The following is a 27,517-nucleotide window of genomic DNA, read 5'->3' on the forward strand; positions in this document are numbered from 1 at the left end:
AAATAAATATATTTATAAATATATATACATATTATATATATTTAACGTCATACATAGTGTATTTTAATACTAATATAAGTACATATATTAGTATTAAAATACACTTAGAATGACGTTACATATATATAATATACATATATTATATATATATATATATATAATAGATATATACACATATAATATATATATATATATATATATAAATATATATATATATATATATATAAATACGTATAATTACAATAATAAATAAAATAATAAAATTAATAAATAAAATATTGAAACAAAATTTAATATAAATTATATATTCATATGTAATTTCATTCTAACTGCATTTTGTTATTAATATATATATATTGGTAACAAAATACACTTAGAATGACATTCTATATATATATATATATATATATATATATATATATATATATATATCTATCTATCTATATATATATCTATATATATCTATCTATCTATCTATAAAATGCAAATAACCGCAAAAAAAAAATATATATATATATATATATATACACACACACATATATATATATATATATATATATACACACATATAATTACATAAAAGATTACATTAGTATACACGTAGAATTTAAATACCTATAAATGCATATACATTAAAATTCTACATGTATATTTAAGTAATCTTTTAACATAATTAGGTGATTTGATTAAATAAATTTGATTGACATGCCTGACAACACAGGGAAAAAGTGCAGAGAATTTAATTCGCAAGCACTATATTTGACCCTGTAACTCTCCAAGACACCATAAAACCTGTACATGGGGGGGTACTGTTTTACTCGGGAGACTTCGCTGAACTCAAATATTAGTGTTTCAAACAGGTAAATTTTATTACAACGATGATATTTTAAGTAAAAGTGAAGTTTTTTGCATTTTTTACAAACGAACTGCACTTTTATGGACTATATTATTATTGTAATATGTTTTACTGTTTTAAAACAATAATATTTGTGTTTAGTGAAGTCTCCCGAGAATAACAGTACCCCCCATGTACAGGTTTCATGGTGTTTTGGAAAGTTAGAGAGTCACATATAAGGCTTGCATTTCATTTTTTTGACATTGAAATTTGCCAGATTGGTTATGTTGCCTTTGAGAGCGTATGGTAGCCCAGGAATGAGAATTACACCCATGATGGCATACCATTTGCAAAAGTAGACAACCCAAGGTATTGCAAGTGGGGTATGTCCAGTCTTTCTTAGTAGCCACTTAGTCACAAACACTGGCCAAATATTAGTTTTTTTGCTTTTTTCACACAAAAACAAATATGAACGCTAACTTTGGCCAGTGTTTGTGACTAAGTGGCTACTAAAAAAGACTAAACATACCCCACTTTCAATACCTTTTGTTGTCTACTTTTTCAAATGGTATACCATTATGGGGGTAATTCTCATTCCTGGGCTACCACACCGTCTCAAAGGTAACATTACTAATCTGGCAAATTTCAATTTGAAAATGGAACGTTCTATATTTGACCCTGTAACTTTCCAAAACACCATAAAACCTGTTGATGGGGGGTACTGTTGTACTCCTGAGACATCGCTGATTGCATTTTTTTGCAGTAAAACAGTATTATGACATTCACAGCTAAAATGTCAGACGGTAATACAAATGTAAAAAAAAAATCCTATTTTCTCACTTTTATTTTAAATTTTATTCATAATAAATGTTCCATATATGAATAGTTAATGATAAATTAATGCCCTGTTTCTCCTGAACAAAATGATATATAATAAGTGTGGGTGCATATAATATGAAAGAAGGGAACTACGGGTAAACAGACATATAGCGCAAATTCCAGTTTTTGTTTACGTTTTGTTTTGATCAGAACGTGCACTATTGACTCCGTCCTGAAGGGGTTAAGCATAAAACAAAGAAATTCCCCTTATGTAATAAAGAATAAAATCTAGAAAGTGATTATTTACGATACGGAATTATAGCTTTCAGGGCCATCATGTTAGCTGTAGAAAATAAACTTTGGCAAACAAGATTGGCTGATCTTACTGAAGCCAATAAAAGATGTCATCTTTGTATAGCTAAATAGAATCAGAACCTTTTATAAGCTTATAATGTGTTTTCTATTAGGTAGCATAGAAATTGAAAATTCAGGGACTGTGGCCAGATTTAACCAACCAAGAGTTGTTGGTATTTTGTTCTAATAAAAAAAATGATATATATATATATATATATATATATATATATATATATATATATATATATATATAATAGACTTAGTGATTTGTTAATATTGTACATGATCATTATATTTTAAAGACTTGTCAATTCAAGCTTCATTCACAAAAAGTTATGAAAAAAAAAGTGTCACCATACCTTTTGAATATATACATAGTCTTTCTGCAGTATTCTGGACAACATTCTATGAGACAAAAAACAGTATATTCATATGTATATACAATATAAATGAAATATGCTAAATTACATAAAAAAAAGTATATGGTTATAGGTCGACCCATATTTATTTTGTTTAATACTCTTTATTAATTTCCTTTTCCGGGAAATTAAAAAGGAAAAAAAAAAAAAAAAAGAATAATTACAATACCATGCCTGTACTCCCAAAGAGAAAACAGAAGGTTATTTCAGCTTCACCATTTTTCTATATAAAAGGGACTACTACAATATTTTTTGTGCTAGTTCCAAGACATTATTTGATATAATATTTGTTTTTTCCACTGCCCCCGCGAACCATTTTCTGCCATTTTCGATCTTGAGATGCCATAAGAATTGATTAGAAAATGCGGTTTTTGAAAAAAAACATGGCTCTGCTTCCAGTTTAAAGTTTTAACTGCAGCACAAATGTGAGTTATTAAATATGCTTGTTCTTTTGAGCATTCAGACAAGTTCATATTTAGTAAAGCAATTTTCGGGGCGATTTTAATGCTTATCCTTGGTACTTTTTTGATGAACTCAAAAGCCCATGACCATAAAGTATGTACTTTTTTACACTCCCAGAAAATATGCATATAGGAGCCTATTTCTTCCTCACAGCTCCAGCATTTATTATTTCTATTTGGAAACATTTTAGCTAATCTAGTTGGAACATAATACCATCTCTTAATACACTTAAAGTGCAGATCTATTAGTGAGAGATCATAGATATTCTTAGTAAAACTAGAAAATGCTGAATTCCATGACTGCTCATCAAAAGACTGATACAGATCTCTTTCCCACATAGTAATTTTTCTGCTTTTTATTATTTAGTAATTTAATTAATTTTGCACATTTAGCCAACTTTTTTTTATTGTCTTTCTGCAGGAGTATATTTTCCACCAGAGCATATTCTTTCAAAAAGTTTTTCACTCAAATATAGTTAAATGCTTCCTGTGAAGGAAAACAAAAGATATGTTGCAGATCTGCAAATTTTTTTATAGTGCTATTTTCTACAATTTGATACAAATTTTGTATTCCTGCTCTCCTCCACTTTTCTGATGTTAGATTTTCCAAATTTTTTTAACTTTCTTGAATATTCCGAAATGTCGGAATTTTGTTGGATAGGTTAGCTTTAAAAAAAAAATAAAATTAAAAAAAAAAAAAAAAAAAATTCCACAATAAATATGGTTATGTATCATACAACCATATTTACCGGTCTGTGTTTTTCTTTTTTCTAGGTTCCATATTAAAGTGGTTAAATCCTTACACTCTGCGTTTTTTGTTTCTAGATGATACCAATCAATTTGTTTTTTTAAATTCCACAAGCTAAATCAACAGATAAACAGTGGGACACCTTAAAGAAGATGGACAATTTTGCAATTAATAACACATACAAGAATAGAATGACATTGTAGATTCCAATCTTCATTTTTGAAGGCTAGATTATACATCTTATTGATATGATATATGATATGATATAGAGTACTTGCATCATGATATTGTTGAACAATAGGAAAACTTAAACCACCCTTTTTTTACAATATTTTTTTTTTTTTTTTTTTTTTAAATTCTTTATTTTTGTGTGCAGGATAAATGTTACAAACATGCCAATGATGCCCCGACAGCGGTCACTGACTATTATTGGTTAACAGAGATATGACATTACTGCACAATTTTTGTTTTTAGCATACAAGCGTGACTTGGAGTGATACAATAGGAAATGAAAAATTCAACATATGACATAAACGGTTATCAGCCCAACAGAGCAGTCTTATTGATTAAGTTAGGAACATGTCTGCGCGTCTAATACAAATGACTTATGATTTAAGAGGTACGTGTCAAGTTACTAGAGGATTGCTGTAAGCATTTTCACTAAAACAGAACACTATGTGTCTCGTTATCTAACTGTTGAGTAGCATATTGTTCTGCGCGGAAAAGTAGGTCTATTCTACATCTAGTCTGGAATGACATAATACCTAAACCCTTGTACATCATGTGATTGTGTGCAGGTTGAGTTCTGAGTGTCAATGGTGATTATTGCCGCAATTATTAACATGGGGGTGTATTCAGCTACCTGACCACACAGACCTGCTGCATTCTATTAGTAACTACAGGCTCATTGCTGAACTCGTCTTCTAAGGAGCAACGTGGGTCCCCGTTATGTCTGGGTGGAGCGTTCCAGTAGTAGCGGGAAAGTTAATGAGGAACTTACATATAGATACGTCGAGACATGAAGCTTAGGTGGAGTTTTGGTCTGACAGCGCTGTCGTATAGGGAGTGATGCCCCTGTTACCCTGGGGTAGGGGGGGGGGGGGTGGTATGGATTGGGGTCAGCCTATTGTCAGTTGTTGTGGTGTCCTGCGTCAGTGCGGGGAGGTCCTCTAAGTCCGGTGTCTGGGCCTTTTCTTCTGTCATGTTAGGGGTATCTGTAATCATACTTAACTAACAACTGTACTCTACTGTAAAGTCTAGGGCAAAAGAATATTGTCCCGGATGTGAGAAAGAAGAAAAAAAATAAATAAATAAAAATAAATAAAAAAAAAATAAAAAAAATTGACAAATTGCATTGTTATTCCCGCAATGTTAGCGTCCCGGAGGAGGGAAGAGAAAAAGATGGAGAAAATTGCATTGTAAATCCCAAGTTCTCTTCAGGTTGCTCCTGTGGCTGGAAGCGTTCCAGGTGGGCGTCGAGGTACAAAAGCTGGAGCTTCAGCGTTGCCCCAGTGTGGAGGCTGCGTGGGGTTCGGCGGGGGCTGTGGTGCGGTAAGTGAGTCCAGAGGGAGGTCTAGTGACCTCAGGGTTCTCTCAGCCTCCTGCATATTGCGTATGGTGTGTGTGGCGTCGCCCTTGGTGATCTGCAGGGTATGGTTCGGGCCCCAGCGGTACCTGATTAGCTTTGTTCTCAGGAGGGAGGTGAATTGTTGTAGGGATTTCCTCCAGGCCATGGTGGCTCCCGAGAGGTCTGGGTAGAAAGTGAGATTCATTTCCTCGAAGGGGTAAGTCGGGTGTTCACGGACCGCTGTAAGTACCGCAGCCCTGTCTCTCAGGTTCTGGAACTGCGCGATAACGTCCCGTGTGGCCGAAGGTGGGGCTTTAGGAGATTTAGGGATGCGGAATATGCCGTCGAGAGCCACTGCTTTGGTTAGTTTCGGGGTGAGCAACGCTGTCAGTAGCCTTCTAATTAGGTGAGGTAGCTCAGCGTCTGGTATGTGATCCGCTATGCCCCTGATCTTTAGGTGTCTCAGGCGGCGTTTGTCCTCCAGTGAGGCGAGTTGCAATACATGCATTTGGTGTTGCTTCCTGAGTTCCTGAACCTCTTGCTGCAGGACCTTGATTTGGCCTTTCTGGGTGTCCGCAGATATTTCCACCGCTCCCAATCGGCCATTCAGTCCCTGCAGGGTTTCTCTGAGGGAGGCCACATCGGCCGCGATTTTCTGGTGGTGATCTGCCATTAAATCTCGTATTGCCTCCATGCTTACCGGTGTGTGGGAGGTAGCAGGTAGCTTTTGTTGTGTCCGGGCTGGCAGTGGCTGTGGCTGGGCCTGTGTGGTGTCCCCCTCCGCTTCATCCGACGTGTCTTCATAAAAATCGGAGCAGCCGCCGTGGAGGGACACCATCTTAGAATTCGTGGCTTCTGAAGCCTGCCGCCAGAGCTCTCCTATATTCATGCCTTGCCTCGGTTTTTCAGGCTTTAATTTTTTAGTTTTCCTACCCATGACGGCTCGATATGTGACTGGCACTGTGAGTGGATACTCTGCAGGAAAGCCCCCAGGCCCTGGAGTCTCGGGGCGTATTAGGCCGCAGTTTGGTGCCGCGGTTCAGCGTACTTGCCGGGTTCGAGAGTGGTATCAACCTGTGCGGTATCGCTCTGGTAAGACCCCTGGAGCGTTACTATTGTCGGATGGGGCTTAGTTGGGGGGATGTTTGACGGATTCGGGTTGTGTGTTGAGGAGCTCTCGTTAATGGCGTCCGTTCTAGTCGGCTGGCAAGCCCCGCCCCCTACAATATTTTAATACTAATACATGGTATTTTTCCTTTCCACACAAAATTCCTGAAACTTCGTTGGATTAACTCTAACCATGGAGTTGGGAAGCTTAGTGATAACATTCTGAATAAATAAACCCATTTGGGTAAAACATACGACTTTACAATATTAATTCTTCCGTACCATGATAACTCTTTATTACTCCATTCTTTTTTTTTTTTTTTTTTTTTTTTTTAATTCTTTATTTAGGTTGTGCATGAGTTAACAAGCAGATGTGCACTGCGACAATAGCAATAAACATTGGTGATCAACAGTGTGGCTGCAGATACAATGCACTTTTTTATATAGAGGAGTAGTTAGTAAGCTAGAAATACAGGTCTAGACTGTGCTTATCATACATTTGTACGTAAGGTTTTGCAATCTAGACTGATATTAGGTTAAAGCAAAAATGCTAATAGTTATACATGCATGAATGTGAGCTATACAACGTGTGGGTGCAAATAGTGTTTAGTCGAATAACATCTATTGATGTCCCCCCTACGATCCCCTGGATGATCATAAACAAAATGATAAGTTCACTAGAGTGTACATAAATCTTATGAGAGTGTTCATCTGAAGCATAGTAAGGTGGGAGATATAGGGCACTTTGCCTGGTATTAAGTACCAGTCCTGGTTCAGCCGATGCCTAGCCGATGCTGTGTGTATTCCCGCCGCTCTGTTCGTTGCAGCTTGGGGGAAGCGTGGAGCCCTTGTGCCGCGAGGTGGTGTGCTTGTCTGAGGATATGTCCTCTAAGGTATGTTCAGAGCTTGGTTTGCCTGTCGGGGGCTGCTATACCTCTTCATTAGCCCTCCTGATGCGGTCGCTCTCTTGGGTTTCGCGCCCCTCCTGGGGTTCACATGGCGTTGCCGGGAGGTGGTCTATGCTATGCCCGCCATGGATGGATGGTCGGGTTTGGTCACTGCCTTACCCCCCTGGGTCACACACGTCTGGTTCCGCGTCGGGTGCTCAGGCAGTGCCCCTGGTACTGGGGGCTGCATGCGGGCCTCTAGTTTCTCCCAGAAAGAGGCGAATATTTTGTTCAGCCTGCGTTCTGTGTCTGTCCATGCTTGGCTGAGGCCGGTGTCGTGGCAGGCATCCGCCATTTTAGAGGTCTCTCTGGTGTTAGGGTTAGGGCCCTGCGTCGATGTATTGAGTCCCCTGCTTTGCTTGGGGTTCGCATGAGGGTGGACCGGGATAACCCCCACTGGTCCAGAGGGGGGGAACGTAGGTCCAGTCTTAGGGTCTCAGTTTGTCGTGGCTGCGGGAGAGCGGCCGTCTCCCCCACGCCCGCCATGCTTGTAGGCAGCAGAGTAGTTGCGAGTGGCCACAGCTCGGATTGTCGCTTGGATGATATCATCCTGTTCGTCTCAGTGTCAGCAAGAGCTGGGTGGCCTCTCTATAGTGAGAAATCGTCTTTTTGTTAGTTAAATTCAGCTTTTTCTCTGGCAGTCAGCAGGAGCTGCAGAGGTTTGCTTCCTCTCAGCTCTGCGGTCAGGCCCCGCCCCTCTACTCCATTCTTTTAGTAATACGTTCATAAACCTTAATTATCCAGAATTCAACTATTTTTTTTTATGTCTGCTGGAATAATAACATCCAAATAAGTGAAAGCATTTTTTGAAAAGTCAAAACTATAACTGTTACAAATACACTATCGTTCATTTTTACCTAGATTAATACTTCAGTGATTTATTTGGATCAGTCAGAAAAATAAAAATCATCTGCTTTTTTGACTGTTGTTTTTTTAATTGGGTACCCCTATAATATATATATATATATATAATCTGTTCTCTCAACATAATGTACAAAATAGGGAATAGTGGGCAACCCTGTCTAGTTCTGTTTTTTAAAATCAAACCACTCAGGATCGTACCCACCACCCTAGCTGTTGGTACAATATATAAAGATTTGGCTCTGAGCAACCAATCACCTAAACCATAGCACTGTAATGTAGCGAACATGTTCTCCCATCCCACCCTGTTGAATGCTTTCTCTGCATCTAACGACAGGGTAAGGAGGGGAGCACACGTTCTCACATGTTAATTATCCTTCTGATATATCATTGCAAGATGACCTTCCCGGAACATAACCGATCTGATCCTGATGGATAATAGCTAACAAAATGTTCAAAAGCGCTCAGCTAGTATTGAGGAGAATAACTTTGTATATACATTTATTAATGAGATTGGACGATAACTGGTTAAATCTGATGGTTTTTTTACCCTGTTCTAATATAGGTAAGATGTTTGCTTTTAACATTGCATGAGGGAAAATACCTTTAGTCACAATCTCATTAAAAGTTAGGTTGACCCAAAATTTGAAAATACCGTCATAGACTGCCTTAAAAAGGACTCTTTAAGTGCTATATCCACTGTTGTAGTGACTATAGTGCACTCCCCCAGTTTTTGTGAAATCATTCTTTAGTGATTTGACAAAAACCATCAGTGGCTATACTGCCATAATAAAGCATTATATTAAGCATACAATACCTCCTTAGGTGGTACACATTTTTAAACAGATGATGAGAAACTGAGCTTCTTCACTATTGTTCCCAAATCACTGAGCATGCACACTGGACGCCAAGGCATTCACCAGTTTTTACTAAGCTGCTTGACAACAGTTTGACAAAACTGGATTAATTGCAACCATAGGCTTTATACACCATAACCAAGGCAATATGCTATAGTGAGTATAGAGCTTGGAGAGTCCCATTTTGTAATAAAAATGACACATTGTGTGCACTGAAAATTTGTAATTTTACCAAAATTGCAGGAAATATCAGGATTCATGTTTTTAATTTTTAATGTTGAAGGTTTGTACACCATTAAAAAAAATGTAAGTGGTTTAAGGGAGCAACATCTATTTAACAACAGAATTAAACTTATAAAGCATTTCATGCAGAATCTTGTTGACAAAGTGTGATCTAGCTGTACAAAAAAACAAAACTAGACTGGATAAGCTGTATGAAAGATTTAGCTCCTAAATATATACAGTGTTTGGGTTAGTTATTACTATAAAAGTTCTAGCACAGTCTTGGTCCCACAGCGGTTTTTAATTCACCTGTTTTAATCTACCTATATTTTTATGCCAGGCACAAGTTGGAATATTTGTGATTTGACACCAATGTAAGAACCTGCGTTGATGTTCTGGTCATGGGTTTTATAAAGTCATTGGCACCATTTTAATATTACACATTCAGCACTGCAGAATATGTTGGCACTTTATAAAATGCCAGTAATAAAAAAAAAAAAAAATTACAAACAGTCTGTCCTTCATGTAAGCTTTTAAATGGTATTTAGACCCTTCACAGTAAAAACTTGAGTAACACTGGGTCTGTAAAGTAATGGATTTCTATGTGTCAGCATTAAAACAACATACTGCCAACAATTTAACTGACCGAGAATCATGGGAAATTTGTTGAACATAAGCTGGGCTGGTCATTCTTGTATGACTAATCAGTCAACTTAGACAACTAATCTATAAGAGCTCACCTGCTGCACAGTTAGGATCATGCAGCCTGATGCGCACTGGACAGGGAGGCTGTTGATCTCCCAGGCTAGGGCTGTGTCATGTATTCATCCGCTTATAAAAATGTGGTTAATTACATTTACTGTCCACACAGGAAAAGATGTGCCGAGCAGCAACCAAATCCACAGAAGGGTTAATGCTGAGCGGCAAATATGCAAATGAGAACCTGGTAACTGCTTTTGGGGTCAAAGGCCGGTTACATCGGATCTAGAGGAGGGGTATTTAAGCCCAGTTCTCATCCTGCTCAGTGCCCTGTTGTGGTTTCCCTTGTGGTTGTCCGAGAGCGCGTTATTGATTCTGATAATTCTGGTTATTTGACTTTGGCATTGTTTTTGACTTCCCTGTTTTCTGGCAACCCTGACTCCTGGCTTTTTCCTTATCGTTGTGTCTCTTTCTGTTTCCCTTGACCTCGGCTATTCCTGACTATTCTTTGGTACGTTAGTCCGGCCATTCTAAGGTCCAGTATGTTACCTATCAGTCCTCTGTGTCACACAATTCTACGTGCTGGATCATTTTGTAATCCTGACAGGCTGCTCGACGGCAATCAACACTGTACTTGAGCCCCTTTACCCACCTCGGACCAGGGGGTGATCCCAGTCCACCCTTGGGAGGCAACCCCAACCTAGTGGGAGCTGGAGGCAACGCCACAACAAATACTGCAAACTTCAGCTACTTAGCCAAAATGGCGGACGCGTGGGTCCCTGGCACCACAGAGGACAAACCTGATATCTTGTCCAGGCTGGACAAAATCCTCAACAATTTCTGGCACAAGGTGGAGAATAGGATACACCAACCTGTTCTGAGTCAATCGTGCGACCACTCACCGCAAAAGCCGACCCCAAGTCTGCAGCAGAAGTTCACAACTGCGGCAGCACAACGGGCCACAAGAGGGTACCGTTGTGATCCAATGGTGGAACTCTCCAACAGTTGGAGGTACCGATGGAATCCCCAAATGTGCCTTCTGGCTCAGCTAGTTAGTTCCCATCGAGGCTTGGAGGACTTACTGACTTACATAAATCAGCTGCAGGACTTTACTCTACCCCTGGTTGCATTGGGTTTAGCTGAGCCCTTGATCTACATCAGGAAGAGCACTAGGCCCTTCTTTACACCCGCTCACTATTGTTTATGCAATTATACGATTCCTTATAACACTGCTTGTTTCTCTAGCATCTTGTCTAAGTCTTACTGTTTTACCTCTGACCTTTCACTTACTTGCTTTTCTCACCATGCAACCAGCAAGGGGCCTCCTTAGGAATTAATCCTGTTATCTCTCATGCTTATATATGCCTGTCTTTATTATAATAATTGTGCAGATTGTCATGTATATTCTGAAAATTGATCACTTTTCCTGATATTAAGCAATTTCATGACTGCCTATATTTTGTACTTTATCATTGTAGGAATATTTATGGGGTGATAAATATTAAAATAAATAAAATTTTATGAGATTTATCCAGGTATATATTCCTGCTATCAGTAAATATTTAATTAATGTAATTAATTAAATAAAACCAGCATAATTACCAGTTGTATTGTAGAAGTTCTTATCAGATGAATTCAAAGATCTGTCCCAGGAATTGAATGCAAGTATGATTGTGATTGTATGGAGGTGTGCATGTAATAGAGAAAGTGGTGTTGGTTAAAAAGTAATAGGTGTCCAGGAAATTGTTTCAAGAGAGTCTTTGAATGTCAGATTTGAGTGTCAGTCCCAGAGTGTCTCCTCAATGTGTGTCCTGAATCTCCTTCTCTTCCCTTTGTTCTTACTTTTTAAAGGGACAAAATTTCTGCACGTCATTAGTTGATCGGGCCAATAGGGAACTGAAGGTGTGTCTACCTTATCTAGTATGATCTAGTTTTTGGTCAGTAGATGGCACAATTACATCACCAAAATTTATTGTCCTGGAAAGAGTTAACTAAAAATGATGATGATTTCAACGTCATTTGGCTTATCTATAATGTCTGCTGTAACTCGTGAGACGTGTCACATCAAAGCATTCTCTTTGGTTTTTCCAGTCTTATTCCAGACAGAACGTCGGCTATATACCTTTAAATCTGCTTTTTGACATGTCTAAACCTTAACTTCACCCCTTACTTACAATGGGACTTTGTAAGATTTAGAAAGTAAAATTAATTACTACGTTTTATCTATAATGGTTATCTGGTTCTTGTGTGAAGCAGTGTGTAAGATTATTTTTCTATTCCACTAACATTTATTAAATAATATGATATTTTTCATTGATATTTATCAATGAATAGTCTATATTATTAACATGATACTACTGTGTCTTTCTTAGCCTGAAGATATCAAAATGGAGTCAGCTTTGTTTTAAGTGTGACTGGCAGTAGACACTTTCAATTTCTATTTTAGCACAAAATGTTTGCCGATATAAATATACTGACATCATGCACAGCAAAAACAAAAAATTATAAATGAATTAAATAAATGATGTTCAACTTTTCTTTAAATGACGTACCTTTCTTCAATGCCTTTAAAACTGTTGCCAATTACAATCAATTTGGATAAAGCATCCTGCGACCAGTTACTCCACAACAGATTATTGTAGAGGGCCTTCCCGCAGTGTGGCATATAGAACACAGTGTGTCTACAAATTGTACGCTTCCCCTCCTGTTACCAGCAAAACAATACACATATACCAATTAGTAACATTTCCAGGATAACATTCATTTGTATTTTCCAGGTGTTTAACCCCAATAGTATAAAGGATAATGGATTATTAAAAATACACAACATTTACAACTTGGTTTTTTTTGTACCTATAAATTACCTGTTCTTTTTGTGATAAATAAGAGGACATAAAAAGAGGCAGACATGATACTTTTATCTAACAAAGATCTTTCAGACACATGACTTTCGCAAGAGCACTTAGATCCTCAAACTATTAATTTATAAATAGACTTTTGGGACGATGACATGCAGGCCTTAGCTTGGCCCTTACACATTTCCCGATCTGATGATAGATCGGGATATTGTCCACAGCAAAGCCACTTGCTATTTACAAATAAAGAAAAACTGAAAATCAATGGGAACAGCATGTAAACCCCATGCCAAACCTACCTCATTTTCAGAAATAACACTGAGTCCAAGCTCCTGAAGAACAGAAATCTCCAGCATAGAAAAAACTGGGTCAAATACATAGGTTTGGTTTCTTGGGATCTATATTAAAATGATATAAGTCAAAACACATTTAAGTATAGATTGCACAATAGAACTTATTTTGAACATAACTTATTTGGAGCAGTTTGGGGAATGGAAGGCTGACTTTATATATCAATATAGCTCTATCTATATAGCTGGCATGATGTAGTGCAAGGTTAAAGGCGCATGCATCACTTTGAGACAAACATTTTAGCATTCAAACATTTTAGCTTTCACTTAGACAGTTGCCACACTCTCCCTAATTTTACCCCAAAAAAATGGGAAAACTTATTGACTCGAGTATAAGACTAGGGTGGGAAATGCAGCAGCTACTGGTAAATTTCTAAATAAAATTAGATCCCCCAAAATTATATTAATTGAATATTTATTTACAGTGTGTGTATATAATGAATGCAGTGTGCGTGTGTGTATATATAATGCAGTGTGTTTGTATGAATGCAGTGTGTGTGTGTGTGTGTGTATGTGTATGAATGCAGTGTGTGTGTGTATATGAATGCAGTGTGTGTGTGTGTGTATATGTGTATGAGTGCAGTGCATGTGTGTATGTGTATGAGTGCAGTGCGTGTATGTGTATGAGTGCAGTGCGTGTATGTGTATGAGTGCAGTGCGTGTATGTGTATGAGTGCTGTGTGTGTATGTGTATGAGTGCTGTGTGTGTATGTGTATGAGTGCTGTGTGTGTATGTGTATGAGTGCTGTGTGTGTATGTGTATGAGTGCTGTGTGTGTGCCTTGGTGGGGAGTGGGCATTTTTATTATTTTTTTTAAATTATTATTATTATTTTGTTATATATTAATATTTTTTTATGTTATTATATTATTTAAATTTGTATATATATTTTTTTCGTCCCCCCTCGCTGCTTGATACATGGCCAGGGAGGGGGGGCTCTCATTCCCTGGTGGTCCAGTGGATGGGCTGTGTAGGAGGGGGGGCTGGCAGGGAGCTGTTACTTACCTTTCCTGCAGCTCCTGTCAGCTCCCTTCTCCTGCGTTCCGGTCAGCTCCCTTCTCCTCCACTGTAAGTCTCGCGGTCTGAGTGCCGCGCGGAGCGTTGCCACGGTAACCTGTGGCAACGCTCTGACCCCGCGGCTCTCGCGAGATTTACAGTGGAGGAGAAGGGAGCTGACCGGAATGCAGGAGAAGGGAGCTGACAGGAGCTGCAGGAAAGGTAAGTTACAGTTCTCTGCCAGCCCCCAACAGGACCGCCGGGCTTGTAATGAGCCCGGTGGTCCTTGTCTGTATTATGGAAATGTTGCCATAATACAGACATAGACTCGAGTATAAGTCGAGTGGGGGTTTTTCGGCACAAAAAAATGTGCTGAAAAACTCGACTGTTACTCGAGTATATATGGTAATAAACGTTTATAAAGTTTTTCTCATTTTATTTTGGTTTGTATATTTGTTTAAGAGTCTTTGCTTGCTGGTTAAATAAAATATTGTCAAGTGATGCATGTCCCTTTAACACGTGTTATTCAGCATTATTAAACAAACAACAAAATCATTATTACGAGATAGTCGAACAAAAACAGGTATTCAGGAATTATTTTGTCTCTTGGATGCTTTTATGTTATTAAAGGAACACTCCAAGTACCACAACAGTATATGTAGTGGTTATAGCGCCAAGAGTGCCCTGGAACTCCCTCTACTGTAAGTAGTTGAACCTTGGGTCTGCCGGGGCACCACTTACTGCCTCATCTCTAGTAGGAAACTTAGCTAAGAGCTAAGCCTGATTTTGCTGTGCTTAGATCGTTAGTTGAGGAACAACAGCTGGCTAATGGAATGCCCCCCAGGTAGGTATTCAAACTATTCTAAAATGGCTTAGCTACTTACGGTGGGTTGGGCACCATAGCACTTCAGACAACATAACCACTTCAGCGTGATGCAAAGGTTATAGTGTTTGGAATGTTTCTATCCCTATTCCACATTAATCAGTCCATGTAGGTATATATGCAGGGAATTCTGCAGTGTAGTTGGATACGCATTATATATGCAGCTGATGCTGTACAAAAGTGTGCAATACAGCATTAAATAATATAAAATAATCTCATCAGTTTTTTTCTATGAATGATCATAAAGACCAGAAAATAAGTACAATGCTTTTTATTTGTGATTTTGATTACCTTAAATTGTTCTAGGAACAAAAGCAGGAAAGCTAGTTGGTGTCGAGCAATTACACAGGAAGAAAAATTCCCAAGTCCATAGCACACACAGTCCGCGTTGTGGAGTGTATGTTGACTTCCCACTTGATGTTTGCCTGAATCACTTTCTTCTAAAGCCACATGAAAACATTCTAATTGAAATAAAAGGGTACAATAGCATTAGAGCCTCACTTAAGTTAAGTTCTACAATCAACCAAGACACATTAACATTCTAGAATTTATGTATACCCTAGTACAGGGATAGGCTACTTTGGGCACTCCAGATTGTTGTGAGTTACATCTCCCATAATGCTGGCAAAGAATCAGGGGAGATGTAGTCCATCTTAATACGTAGCTGCTGGTAGTTCATTTTCAGCTGTGTCTTTTATGGTCACTGACCATGTCTGGAATTCTAGTTTTGATCAAAAGAATTAATTTCATCACCTTTTGCAGATCTGTTTACCACCTTTCTCTAAACAACAGTGTTTAATGGTCATTACACAAGAAAGGCACTGTTATAACATAGGGATTTCAATATTTTATACAGCACATATTGTTTTACATTGCACTTACCTTGGCAAGTACCCCAAAATTCAGACTGTTTCAGGTCCTCCCTAGTTAAAATTACAGAAATTCAACACAATATAGGTAAAACTTGTAAAAGCTGTTGTATTAATATGCAGCATTTAGAGATAAAAAAAATAAAAATAAATAAACAACAACAAATAATATGTTGCTTTGTTGGAGGGGTGTATACTGTAAAATAAATCAATGTAAAAAATTGGAAATGCTATGTAAGTTACTCACACAGTGTAATAAATTCTCTGGACCACGTTGTTTTGTTCTTCGACGGATTCAGGAACATGGACCTCGGAGCAGGTTTCTGCTTTAAACATAGGCTGATCTTTTCTTCTAACCATTTTCCTGGCTGCCTTTTTCTTTTTGACCACCTGCCAATCATCCAAGTCCATCCTGAAGCAACAAAACAAACAAAGAAAACTAGGATGTTTGCTCCCTCAAAGAGAATATACTAAAATGCGGTAGGGGCTACAATTTTTTTAATTGTTATTTTGTACATCTAATTAGTTACACGTTTCTATTATTTAAGACAGTGAAATATTCAGAGTAGCCGTGTCAGCACAGACAAAAGCATAAGTCAGGAAATGGACAGATCATTGAAAAGTCATCATTCTCAGAACCCTTTGTCAGCTCGCAAAGGTTTAGAATAAAACAGGGCACTCAAACATCAATAACCACAAGATATGAAATATTCCTTAATTCACTACCACAAAATGTTTTCTTGTGATACACAGTGTTAAAGTGTGTAAATTCAGTGGTGCCAAAATAGTTAATTTACATTCAGTTAGCAATACAAATATTTTTCACCCTTACATCAGTGTTTCTCAATTCTTTACAGAGATCGACACCTGCAGGTCTAAAACAATTACTTACTAACCCTGCCTTGAAAAAAGCAATTTCTTTTTTTTTTTTTTTAATTCTTTATTTTTGCACACGACAGGTAAGGCAAGAGGAATACAACTGTGTGGCTTGCGCAGAAGCCGAAATACAAAGAATAATAGTGCAACCATAACGATTAACATCAGCACACCCGACAAGCCACTCTATACTTCCTACATTACTTGCCTCCTATCGAGGATTTTTAATTTTTAATTCTTCATTTTTACCCAAGATATGAGCAGCAAGATTTCAGTAATGTTTAGGCTAGCGCAGAAGCCCTTTTTGAATAGAATCTTACAGTGATATAGTGCACAAGAGTACATATAAATAAGCCTCTCTTTGGTTTCTTCGTTCTTCGCCACCTATCTAGGGTTTTATAATTATTCCAGGCTATGTAGCTGAATATGGAGCTCTAACTCTATGCGCCAGGTCTACCTTTAAGCATCCTCGTTTCTCCGTTTGTTGAAACATGCCCGGGAGACAGATAAAATAATATACAAAAAAAAGGAAAAATACTAAGAGGAATGAGACCTAAGAAGGAGATATACCCCTATATACTGATGGGCCGAAGCCCATATAGGCCAGATCAAGGCCTGAAATAGGACTGAATTAGGAGAAAATAGAAAAGACTAGGAGAAGAAGAATAGGGAGAGAAGGAAAAAGAGAAAAAGCAGGTGTAGCCAGGGAAAGAAAAAAAGGGGGGGGGGGCCTGGGGAGGGCCGGTCAAGGTAAACAGAGTCTAGGACACCGTCAGTATCCCGCGGCCCTGGCACCTAGTTATTCACTCGTTCGTATCCCTTCAGTCGCTACTGGAGCCCACCAGACTGTTATCCCATGGTTCCCAGGTCCTCTGGAAAGATATAGCCATCCCCTTCAATCTAGCGGTCAGGTCATCCATGACTCTGCTTTCCCGTATCCTGGATATAACCCCTCGGAACTCTGGTCCCTCGGGTGAGAGCCATGCCGTGGCTATCGCTCTGCGCGCACTTAGAGTGATCGTGTGTACCAGTTTCTGTTCTCTCTTCGTCCAACCCTCGATGGACCTGTTGAGTAGGTATATCCACGGGTTCATGACCAAAGGCTTACCGACCGTTTGTTTCAGCAGACCTTCTACTGATTTCCAAAAGCCTTGTATTTTGGGGCATTCCCACCACATGTGGATGTAAGTGCCTCTTAAGCCGCATCCCCTCCAACAGTCGTCTGTATCTACTTTCCGCATATTGTGTAGGGTCACCGGTGTAGAATACCATCTGAACATGGTCTTCCATGCCTGTTCTTGCATCGTAACACAGATGGAGACGTTTCTGTTTGCTTCCCATATCTCCTGCCACTCTATGCCTTCCAATGCCTCCCCTAAGTCTGCTTCCCATTTATCAATGTATTTCAATCTGCCCCATTCCTTAGTTTCAGTGCTAAGGTGAGCGTATAGGATCGTGACCATGCCCTTGGGTGTGGTGCCCTCTAGACATAATCTTTCGTAGAAAGATAGCTTACACTGGGCTGCTGCTTTAATGCAAGGTCTCCTAGCGAAGTCTCGTATCTGGATATAGCGAAAAAAGTCCGCTGGGGTCAAGTGGTTACCTTGCTGAAGTTCTTCGAATTGTATAAGTTCCCCGTTTTTATATAGTTGGTGGATACGTTGTAATCCAGCCTTTTCAATGTTTCGGAAGTTTCTAGGGGACATCCCAGGAGGGAAGTCTCTGTTCCTGAGTATCGGAGCCATAGGGGAGGGGGATGAAGTAAGCCCATATTTGACGCTGTTAGCATCCCATAGGTAAAGGGAATTAAGTATGGCCGGGCATGTTACCCTTATCATCGGCCTTTTGTCCCTCGAGACCCATAAGGTAAACTGGGGGACATCTAGACCCACCATCATGGATTCTATCTCCACCCACCTTCTTTCCCCCATTGGGGAGTGCCACATGGCCACCTGGGTTAGCTGGGCTGCCAGGTAGTAGAAGTACAGGTTCGGCAACCCTAGTCCCCCTCTATCCTTTTTCCTATATAAGACTTGTCTAGCTATCCTATGTCTCTTATTTTGCCAGACAAAATCGCCTATCGCCCTCTGTAACGGCACCAGTTGAGATTTCGTGATTCGTACTGGCAGAGCCTGAAACAGGAATAGGAGGCGGGGTAGAATGTTCATTTTCACGGAGTTAATACGCCCTATCCAGGAAATAGGGTTATCCGTCCACTTGTCTAGGTCCCCTATCAATGTCCGTAACATGGGTTCATAGTTTTCTGCGTATAGCTTTCCGGGGTCTGCCGTTAGGTTAACGCCTAGATATTTTAAGGAGTTCGATTCCATCCGGATTTGATACTTTTCCTTTATCAGGGAGATATCCGCTTCCGGTAACCCTATTGACATTGCACTGGATTTCTGGATATTCGCCCTGTACCCGGATAGTTCCCCATAGACCCGTATCTCTTCCTGTAATGCTAACAAGGACTCGATCGGGTTTGTGACTGTCAGAAGGACGTCATCGGCATAGGCGGAGACTGTGAACTCCTTATCCCCTACTCTGACCCCTCTAATATTCGGACGTTTACGTATTGCCTGTAGTAAGGGTTCTAGTGCCAGCACGAATAGTAGGGGAGAGAGAGGGCACCCCTGCCTGGTTCCGTTGTGCAGCTGAAACGGGTGTAGTGGGGCTCCCGTAATCTGTATCTGTGCCCGTACGTTGTGATACATCGCTTTGGTGACTTGTATGTATTCTTCTGGGAAGCCAAGATGTTTCAATACTGAGAACAAGAATCGCCATCTGACCCTATCAAAGGCCTTCTCAGCGTCGATGGAGACCACTAGAGAAGGAACTCCGGTGGCCACTTGTTTCCAAATAAGGTCGACGTTCCGCCTGGTGTTCTCGAACAATTGCCGTCCTGGAATGAATCCGACTTGGTCCGCATGTATAAGAGAGTTCAGAAGCGGATTCAACCTTTCCGCTTGTATCTTTGCCAATATTTTCAGGTCATGGTTTATTAACGATATGGGTCTGTAGTTTTCAGGTTGGAGCGGGTCCCTCTCAGGTTTGGGCAGTAATACAATAGTGGCTAGTGCCATCTCAGAGCCTAGATGTTCACCCTGTCTTAAGCGATTGAATAGTGCAGTCAAGTGAGGGACAAGCTCCTCTCTGAAGGTCTTGTAGTATGACCCGTCGAAGCCATCCGGTCCCGGCGCTTTGTTACCCTTCAGGCTCGAGATAGCGCTATCAACTTCTTTCTCGCTGATCTCCACCGCTAGGTTAGCTGCTGCCTCTCCGGTCAGTTTGGTCAGACCGAGGTCTTCCAGATAGCGCAAGATGTCGCCCTCCCCCTGCTCCCCCCGGGTGTTGTCATCTGGAGTATGATTGTATAGGTGTTCGTAGAATGTCTCGAAAACCTGCGCGATTTCCGCCGGATTAGTTTTAGTCGTGCCGTCCGGGTGTCTAATGGCCGTGATGTGGGGCCGGGTTTGTCTAGGCCGTAGCGTTCTAGCCAGCAGGGTGTCCATTTTGTTGGCTTTGTCGAAGAACGTGCGTTTCGACCACGCCATAGATCTGGCCGTATCGTCCAGTAGTAGGGTGCGTATGTTCCTCCTAACCGCCCCCAGCTGTTCGTATGTCGTAACATCCGGCGAGGATTGGTGTTTCTGCTCTAGATTCCTCAGTTGTTTCAGTAGAGTGTCGAGTTGATGGTGCTTCAGTTTCTTCTTCCTTGTGGCCAATTTAATGAGGTTCCCCCGAATCACTGCCTTATGCGCCGCCCATACTGTACTAACGCTCACGTCTGGGGTGGTATTTGTGACAAAGTATTCTATAATGTCCTTCCGAATCTGTTCCATTATCCCAGTGTCCCTCAATAGAGAAGCGTTTAGTCTCCAGGTCCAAGGGCTCGCTATACATAGGTTTCCAAGTATAATGGAGACATCCGCGTGGTCCGACCATGATATATTACCAACTTCCGATCGAGCTATCCTGGGCAACCCCGTTGCATTGACCAGGAACAAGTCTATCCTGGAATAGGTGCCATGGGGGGCCGAGTAGAACGTGTAATCCCGATCTATTGGGTGTTGTGCCCTCCAGACGTCTACTAATCCTGTACCTGCAATAAATTTTTTCAGTATCCGGTCTTGCCCTCCCATCCCCTGCGACCTCGGGCCTCCGTCTCTCGAGCTCCTGTCCGCAGCCGGGCATGGGGTGGCATTAAAATCCCCTCCCATGAGAATCAGTCCATGAGGCAGTGCGGCAATCTTGCCTCTAATCCCATCCCAAAAGGCGGCGTCCGGCTGGTTCGGTGCGTATATATTAATTAGATGTACGCAGTGTGAGTGCAAAGTGCCAGAAACAAATAGATAGCGTCCCTCCGGGTCGGCATCTTGAGTTGACATCTGAAAGGGGCAAGTACGTTTAATGACGATGGCCACTCCATTACGTTTACGTCGTGATCTAGCTTCAAATGAACCCGAGAATGTATGGTCCCGAAGTCTAAAGGCGGCCTGTTTAGGGAGGTGTGTCTCTTGTAAGTAGGCTATTTCCGAGTTCATCCTCCTTAACTCCTGAAAGAGGAGGCGCCGCTTCTTGGGGGCGTTCAAGCCCTTAACATTCAACGTGGTGACCTTAAGCTCCATCATGGAGTATGTTTAGTACTACAATGCTACTGATTCTCTGCAGACGTCTGGTGAGCTGCAGCCGCGCCCCAGGGCTCTCACAAGGTACCAACCCCCCGAACGCCACCCCCGAGAGAAGGAGAATGGGAGAAAAGGAGAGAGAAAAAGATAGGGAAGGAGGAGAAGATAAAAAAGATAATGGCATCTGGACTGAGCCGGATGCAACAGTGATTCTGGACTCACTAATCGCCAGAATGTAGTGGGTAGCGCTTGCCCACGTCTCCGCCACGCTCAACGCAAGGAGGAAACTGAGGATCCCCAAAGCTCCTACTCCTACGCGCGCATCGCATACGGTTTTGACCTCTAGGCTTCAAGGAGCAAATCCCCATCCCCTCTGACGTGACTACTCTCTATTGCGACAGTTGCTTAGTAAATTCCGGGGATCCTAAGCTCATAAGCCCTACTCCCCATAGGGGGAAAGTAGGGGGATATGGAGGTGAGGCGGCTTTCCAGGCTCCACCTCCACTCCCGCGCCTCTATACTCGGTCCCACCTCACACCTATGGGGGCCCCTAGAACTCACACTAGGCAGGTGGTCTAGGGTCCTAATCTTGTGCTTCATCAGATATAAACAGTAACAGTGACCATATGCGTGGCTTGAGTATATTCAAAACAATCCTCTGTCATTAATACAAAAATGGAAGGTATAACATAACCCGATAATCTCGGTGAAACATATATTAAAATGATTTATCACAAGGCACCCTTTTCGTTAGAACACATATTACCCAATTCGGGGCAGTGTCCCTATACCATTTTGAGGCAGCCAAGATCAGTGCCATCTACCTTAATAGGGGTCCCAACAAGTAGGATGTGCTCCAGGTTCCCAGTCCCGCTATGCTTGACCTCTGCAAGGGCTGTCGTGAGTGCGCAGGTGTCCCGCCTCCCAGTGGCCTCCCTTGGCAACCACCCCACTCGTCTGAGGGCATCCCATATCTCCCTTAATAAACCAAAGGTGCTCCCGTTCAGGGCCGGGCAATAGGGCCTCTAGCATCAGACGTTGGGATTAGGGGTATCTCGGAATCCAACTTGGAAATAATGGGTAGTGACATAAGGTTGATGTGGAATTATTAAAAATTATTATTGTATTGTATTGAATTATTGTACTAACTCCATTTTAACCTTATATTGTGACAATCCTCCATTTTGTCCTCCTAACCTGACTTCTTCAAATCCTCCATTTTGTCCTCATGACTTAACTTGTTCATTTTAAAACTACCTTACGTGACTGAACTTCTCAACTCAATTAATACAGTAGACAAAGACCGTGTTTCCTACAAGGACAAGTACCAGGAGGTGCTGGCTACTCCTTAAGACTTGTAAGATAGTATAGTTTGAAGGCCACGAGAACACAGTAGTAATGAAATGTTCTATTCATAAGAGACCTTGCACCTGGACATGAGGCCTGATATCACTGACTGTGTAAAATGACGCTCAAGCCCCCCTTTCCACCGAGTAAACCTCATGCTGGGAAAGATGGCGCCTGAGCCTTCTGTCCACACCCTTGTCCAGAACAATACCACCTCCCGGTGGGAGGACACCTAGCTGGTCACTCAAACCCCTGAGCCAATTAATAATATTGGTGGGTGGACACGAAGTTAGTCACATAATGTTTAATCCAATCAATGATGTTTATTTGTTATTATCTGATATTCAATGATGATGTCATTTTGCTTTTAAAAAGATCTGCACAACTGTTTTCCAACCAGATTGTATTAAATTTTCTGAAGTGCTTTTAACCTGAACTCCATGTGTCAGTGTGAGCTTACTTCTGCGTATACGCAATTTAATCATCTCAGATTTGGACAGGAACAGATAGACATTTAAACATATTTGTTTATTTCTAAATTAATCTACATCAATTTGGCGCGCAACGTGGGGCATCGGGCTATGTCTGGCCGGTGAGCCGTCCTAAGGAAGATGCTGTTGGACGGGGGAATCCTGGGGGTAGGAAGGGAGACTGATCACCTCCAAGTACACGGTAGAGACTTCTGCAGAGCCACCGGTATGTTCCGGCCCCTTTGATTGACCCGTCCACGTGTCTGTGACTGCTTCCCGGGAGGACATCAAAGACAGGTAATATCTTGCCCGGTGTCTCGTTACTCACTTGTTTACCTGCAATTTTAGTCTATCTGTTGCCTGGGTGTGTTTGAATTGTGTTTGAATTGTTTGCCTGTTTCCCCATTTTGAGATAAAGGGGGGGTGGACCTGCAGGGGATTTGCCTGGGGTTCTGTCTTGCTTGTTTTCCCCTTTTTGGGATAAAGGGGGGTGGACCTGAGGGGACTTGCCTGGGTCTTCGGTTTGTCTGTTTATCTGTTTGTATTTTACCTCTTTTGGGATAAAGGGGGGTGGACCTGAGGGGATTTGCCTAGGTCTTCTGTTGCCTGTTTTACCCCTTTTAGGAACCACGGTGCTGTGGTTGTAGGGAAAAAGGGGGGTTGACCTGTGGATGTGTTCCTGGGGGTCATCTTTTCCTGTTTAACTCTTTTAGGAGCCTCGTGGCTGGGGCTGTAGGGAAAAAGAGGTGTGTTGGATCTGTGGAGATTGTGTAGACTCATAGTTTCCTGGGGATCCTTCTTGTGTCACTTTGATAGCCTAGCTAGCTTCTCTGTGCACGTTACTCTGCTTGCAGAGTGGTGGTACCCTCCAGCTTTGAGCGCTGAGCTGGAGCCATTCCAATTTTTATTTTGTGGTGTGTGAATTCGGGCAGGCATTGCTGTCTTCATCACCACGGAGTAGTGGGACTTATAAAGTGGGTCTTTATAGGGGCACTACAAGAGTGAGGGTAGCGCAGACACTATTAGTGGGCTGCTGTGACGAGGGAGGCATATGGATTTCGGACCGGTGTTAGTTGTTATCCTTGGCCGTTGGTAGTAAGATACTACGGGATTGAGGGAGGTGACTTTGGAGTAAGCACACGAGTAAAGGAAAGGAATTACTGTTGATTTCATTTGAACTGTGATGCATGCACTGTATTTCAACTGTATTGTTGTCTTGTCTGTTTAATTAGGAGTCTCATGAACTCCTGTGTCTGTCTCTAAGGATTTTTCCTTGCCTTTTCCCTTTTCTATACTTCCTATATTATTATTCTATCCTCTCCTATTTCTATTGTGAGAGAAGTGATTGGTCACACACTTCTCACCTCCAATTAGTGACTAGTCTACGTTTTGGAAAGACGCACTGGGGGGGGACCCACCCCTCTCGGGTGTCAGTCCACCATTGTAGACACTGTTTAAAACCTTTCCCCCCTATATCTGGGACGCCTGTATAGGAGGGGAATGGAACAGGGTTAGAAAAGCCCAATAAGGGCTGGCTAGCGCGTGTGATCTAGTTGAAGATAGAGATTGCTAAAGTGTGTAAAATTGCTGTGCCTTCATGTGGTAGATTACTGACAGAGAAGAAAGCAAGCTTACTGGTACAGAGTAGCAATGCTATTCAGCACGAAGGTAGGGTTGAGGAAGAACTAGATCACAAAGGGTTAAGAATGTATGTATATTATAATAATTGTTTTTTGTATTTTGTGTTAGCCATTACCCTGGTAGAGGGTGGGGGTTTTGTATTGAGTTTCACTAAAGAGTATTATTAAATGTTGTGTTTTTGTGTCCCTTTGCTTTTGCAATAATTGTAACGTAACTGTCTTTCCAGCGCTGACATGGTTAAAAAACTTCATGCTGGCTCTCTCCTTGCCTTCTGTGAGACGCGAGGGGGGAGAGGGAGGGGTGACATTCCTGGTTTTTCAGTTCAGCGTTCAGTAAAATTATTCAGAAACTAATAAGATTTAGCAATGGAACAAAGTATTTTCTCCAAGACTGTTGTATAAGATAAGGAGCCAGGGATGTAGCTCAGTGTTTATTACAAAGGTTAGGAAAGTGAATCTGATGCAGGAATAGAGAATTATTTGGACGAGTTAAAAATGTAAAGGCAAGTGTGATTTGTTGCATTGCTATGCAATGTGGATAGAGGGAATATGCAAAGTTGTTAAGCTAGATTGTGAAGAGGAAAAGTGATTAATGGCTGTAGGTATATTGTTTGCATTCCGTGAGTTTATTTATTTATTTATTTTTATTTATTTTTTTATTTTTGCACCATGTTATTTCAAAGCTTCACGGGCTGTTACATGTATATTGCTTTCATTTGTCAGCTGAAATGCCCTAAAAGAAAATGGCCCCTAGAACAAAAGAAGGTTGTCCTTAGTACCCACGCCTCCTCCTGCCCTCACTCTGCCCTTACCATATCAGTGAGGTCATATGCCCGTGTATTGTGTCATGCTCATCCTATCTTAAAGACATGCTGTCTTCCTTAATTCCCATATATTATGAACAAAAAAGTTACAATTACTAAAATGATCCTACTATTAGTTTCCCTATATCAGGAAAGTGTCTGTGTTAATATGTAGATAGAATATATATGTCTATCGTTTCACGTATAAGTAACAAGTGTCTTTTAGCTTTGTGTACAAAGATTGATAACATGCTGAAAGAAGGGTTATCTTAAAGAACATTTACTAAAAGAAAGTTCTAATAAACCAAGATTTCTTGAACAAATGAATAAGCCAAGTTTAAAGACTGACTAACATAATTTTTGTTGTAAGCCCAGATATTTTATTATTGCATATGCGTAGGAATTGAGACTTTGGGCATTATAGTATATTAATTCTAGATCTGTTACTAGCAGCAAGTGCTTAGCCTTATGCCTATCCCACGCATGCTTAAAACACTTCTACTGAGTTAACCTCTACCACTCCAGTTGGAAGGCTATTCCATGCATCCACTACCCTCTCAGTAATGTAATACTTCCTGATATTATTTTTAAACCTTGGTCCCTCTATTTTTGAGACTATGTCCTCTTATTATGGTAGTTTTTCCTTCTTTTAAATATAGTCTCCACTTTTACTGTGTTGTTTCCCCTTTATGTATTTAAAAATGCTTTTATCATATTTCCCCTGTCTCGTCTTTTCACCAAGCTATACCTGTCAAGATCCTTTAACCTTTCCTGGTGAATTTTACCCTGCAATCCATGAACCAGTTTAGTAGCCCTTCTTTGAACTCTCTCTAAGGTATCCATATCCTTCTGAAGATATGGTCTCCAGTACTGTATCCAGTACTCTAAGTGAGGTCCCACCAGTGTTCTGTACAATGGCATGAGCATTTCCCTCTTCCTACTGCTAATACCTCTCCCTATGCAACCAAGCATTCTACTAGCATTTTCCGCTGCTCTATTACATTGTACATTGTCATCAACAGCCAGAAACTGGAGAACAAGAAATGTGAATCAATGTATAGCCATTTATAAGCTTAACAAAATCTCCATTATCTTTTCCATTTATTTTGCAGAAGGCAATGTTATTTGTCTATTTTGTATGTTTTAAAAATACATTATCAGTGAAGAGTAGAATAAATTTTATCCCATTTACGAGACATAAAATTGTGATAATGTATATTTGTGATATAAGTAGAAATTACATTTTGAGATGTTAGATATAAATTATTAAATTAAGAACTAGAGTCAGGGATAGCGTCTGTCTCCGCGGGCACAAGACCCCGTGTGGAGAAGTGGTGGGCAAGCCATCATGGGCCACCCATGGGAGTGAAACGTTCGAGGCTTGTGGAGACAAGATGAGCATGTTAGCCTTTTATTATTTTTCTCTAGGGAAAGCATAGGGCCAGTTAATAGTTGTTGTACATGGGCTATTTGCAGCCTCCATTGCATTTCTACCTAGTCTTGATTTCTGATGTCTCCTCCATTGCTACATCACCTGTCTGCTCCCTTACCTGCCCACCCCCGCTTATTCCTCCCACCGATCCCTCCCCTTCATCTGCAGTCCCCCACTTTCCCCTACTGCCCCTCCCTCTACTCCACCTTCTCCTCTCTCCTCCTACTTCCCCTCTACTCCTCCTTCTTCTTCCTACTCCTCCCTCTACTCCACTTTCTCCTCCTACTCCTCCCTCTACTCCACCTTCTCCTCTCTCCTCCTACTTCCCCTCTACTCCTTCTCCTACTCCTCCCTCTACTCCACCTTCTCCTCCTCCTACTCCTCCTTCCTGCTCTTACTCCTCCCCCTCTTCCTACTCCTCCCTCTACTCCACTTTCTCCTCCTACCCCTTCCTCTACTCCACCTTCTCCTCT

General features: G+C 40.9%; 1 protein-coding gene across 2 annotated transcripts in view; it reads right to left on the reverse strand.

Moving 5' to 3' along the window:
* The window catches only part of SRRD (SRR1 domain containing), a 42,561-nt gene that overhangs the window by 1,790 nt on the left and 13,254 nt on the right, over nucleotides 1-27,517 (reverse strand). For both annotated transcript variants that reach the window (XM_063454638.1, XM_063454637.1), the window contains exons 2-7: nucleotides 16,096-16,260; nucleotides 15,862-15,902; nucleotides 15,271-15,440; nucleotides 13,051-13,149; nucleotides 12,449-12,600; nucleotides 2,368-2,413 (exon numbers count right to left, since the gene is read on the reverse strand). In XM_063454638.1, the coding sequence (XP_063310708.1) occupies nucleotides 2,368-2,413; nucleotides 12,449-12,600; nucleotides 13,051-13,149; nucleotides 15,271-15,440; nucleotides 15,862-15,902; nucleotides 16,096-16,259 (672 nt within the window). In that variant the 5' untranslated portion in view covers nucleotide 16,260. The remainder of the gene's footprint in view (nucleotides 1-2,367; nucleotides 2,414-12,448; nucleotides 12,601-13,050; nucleotides 13,150-15,270; nucleotides 15,441-15,861; nucleotides 15,903-16,095; nucleotides 16,261-27,517) is intronic.

Source organism: Pelobates fuscus, chromosome 5, assembly GCF_036172605.1.
Source record: "Pelobates fuscus isolate aPelFus1 chromosome 5, aPelFus1.pri, whole genome shotgun sequence".
Lineage (NCBI taxonomy): Eukaryota > Metazoa > Chordata > Amphibia > Anura > Pelobatidae > Pelobates > Pelobates fuscus.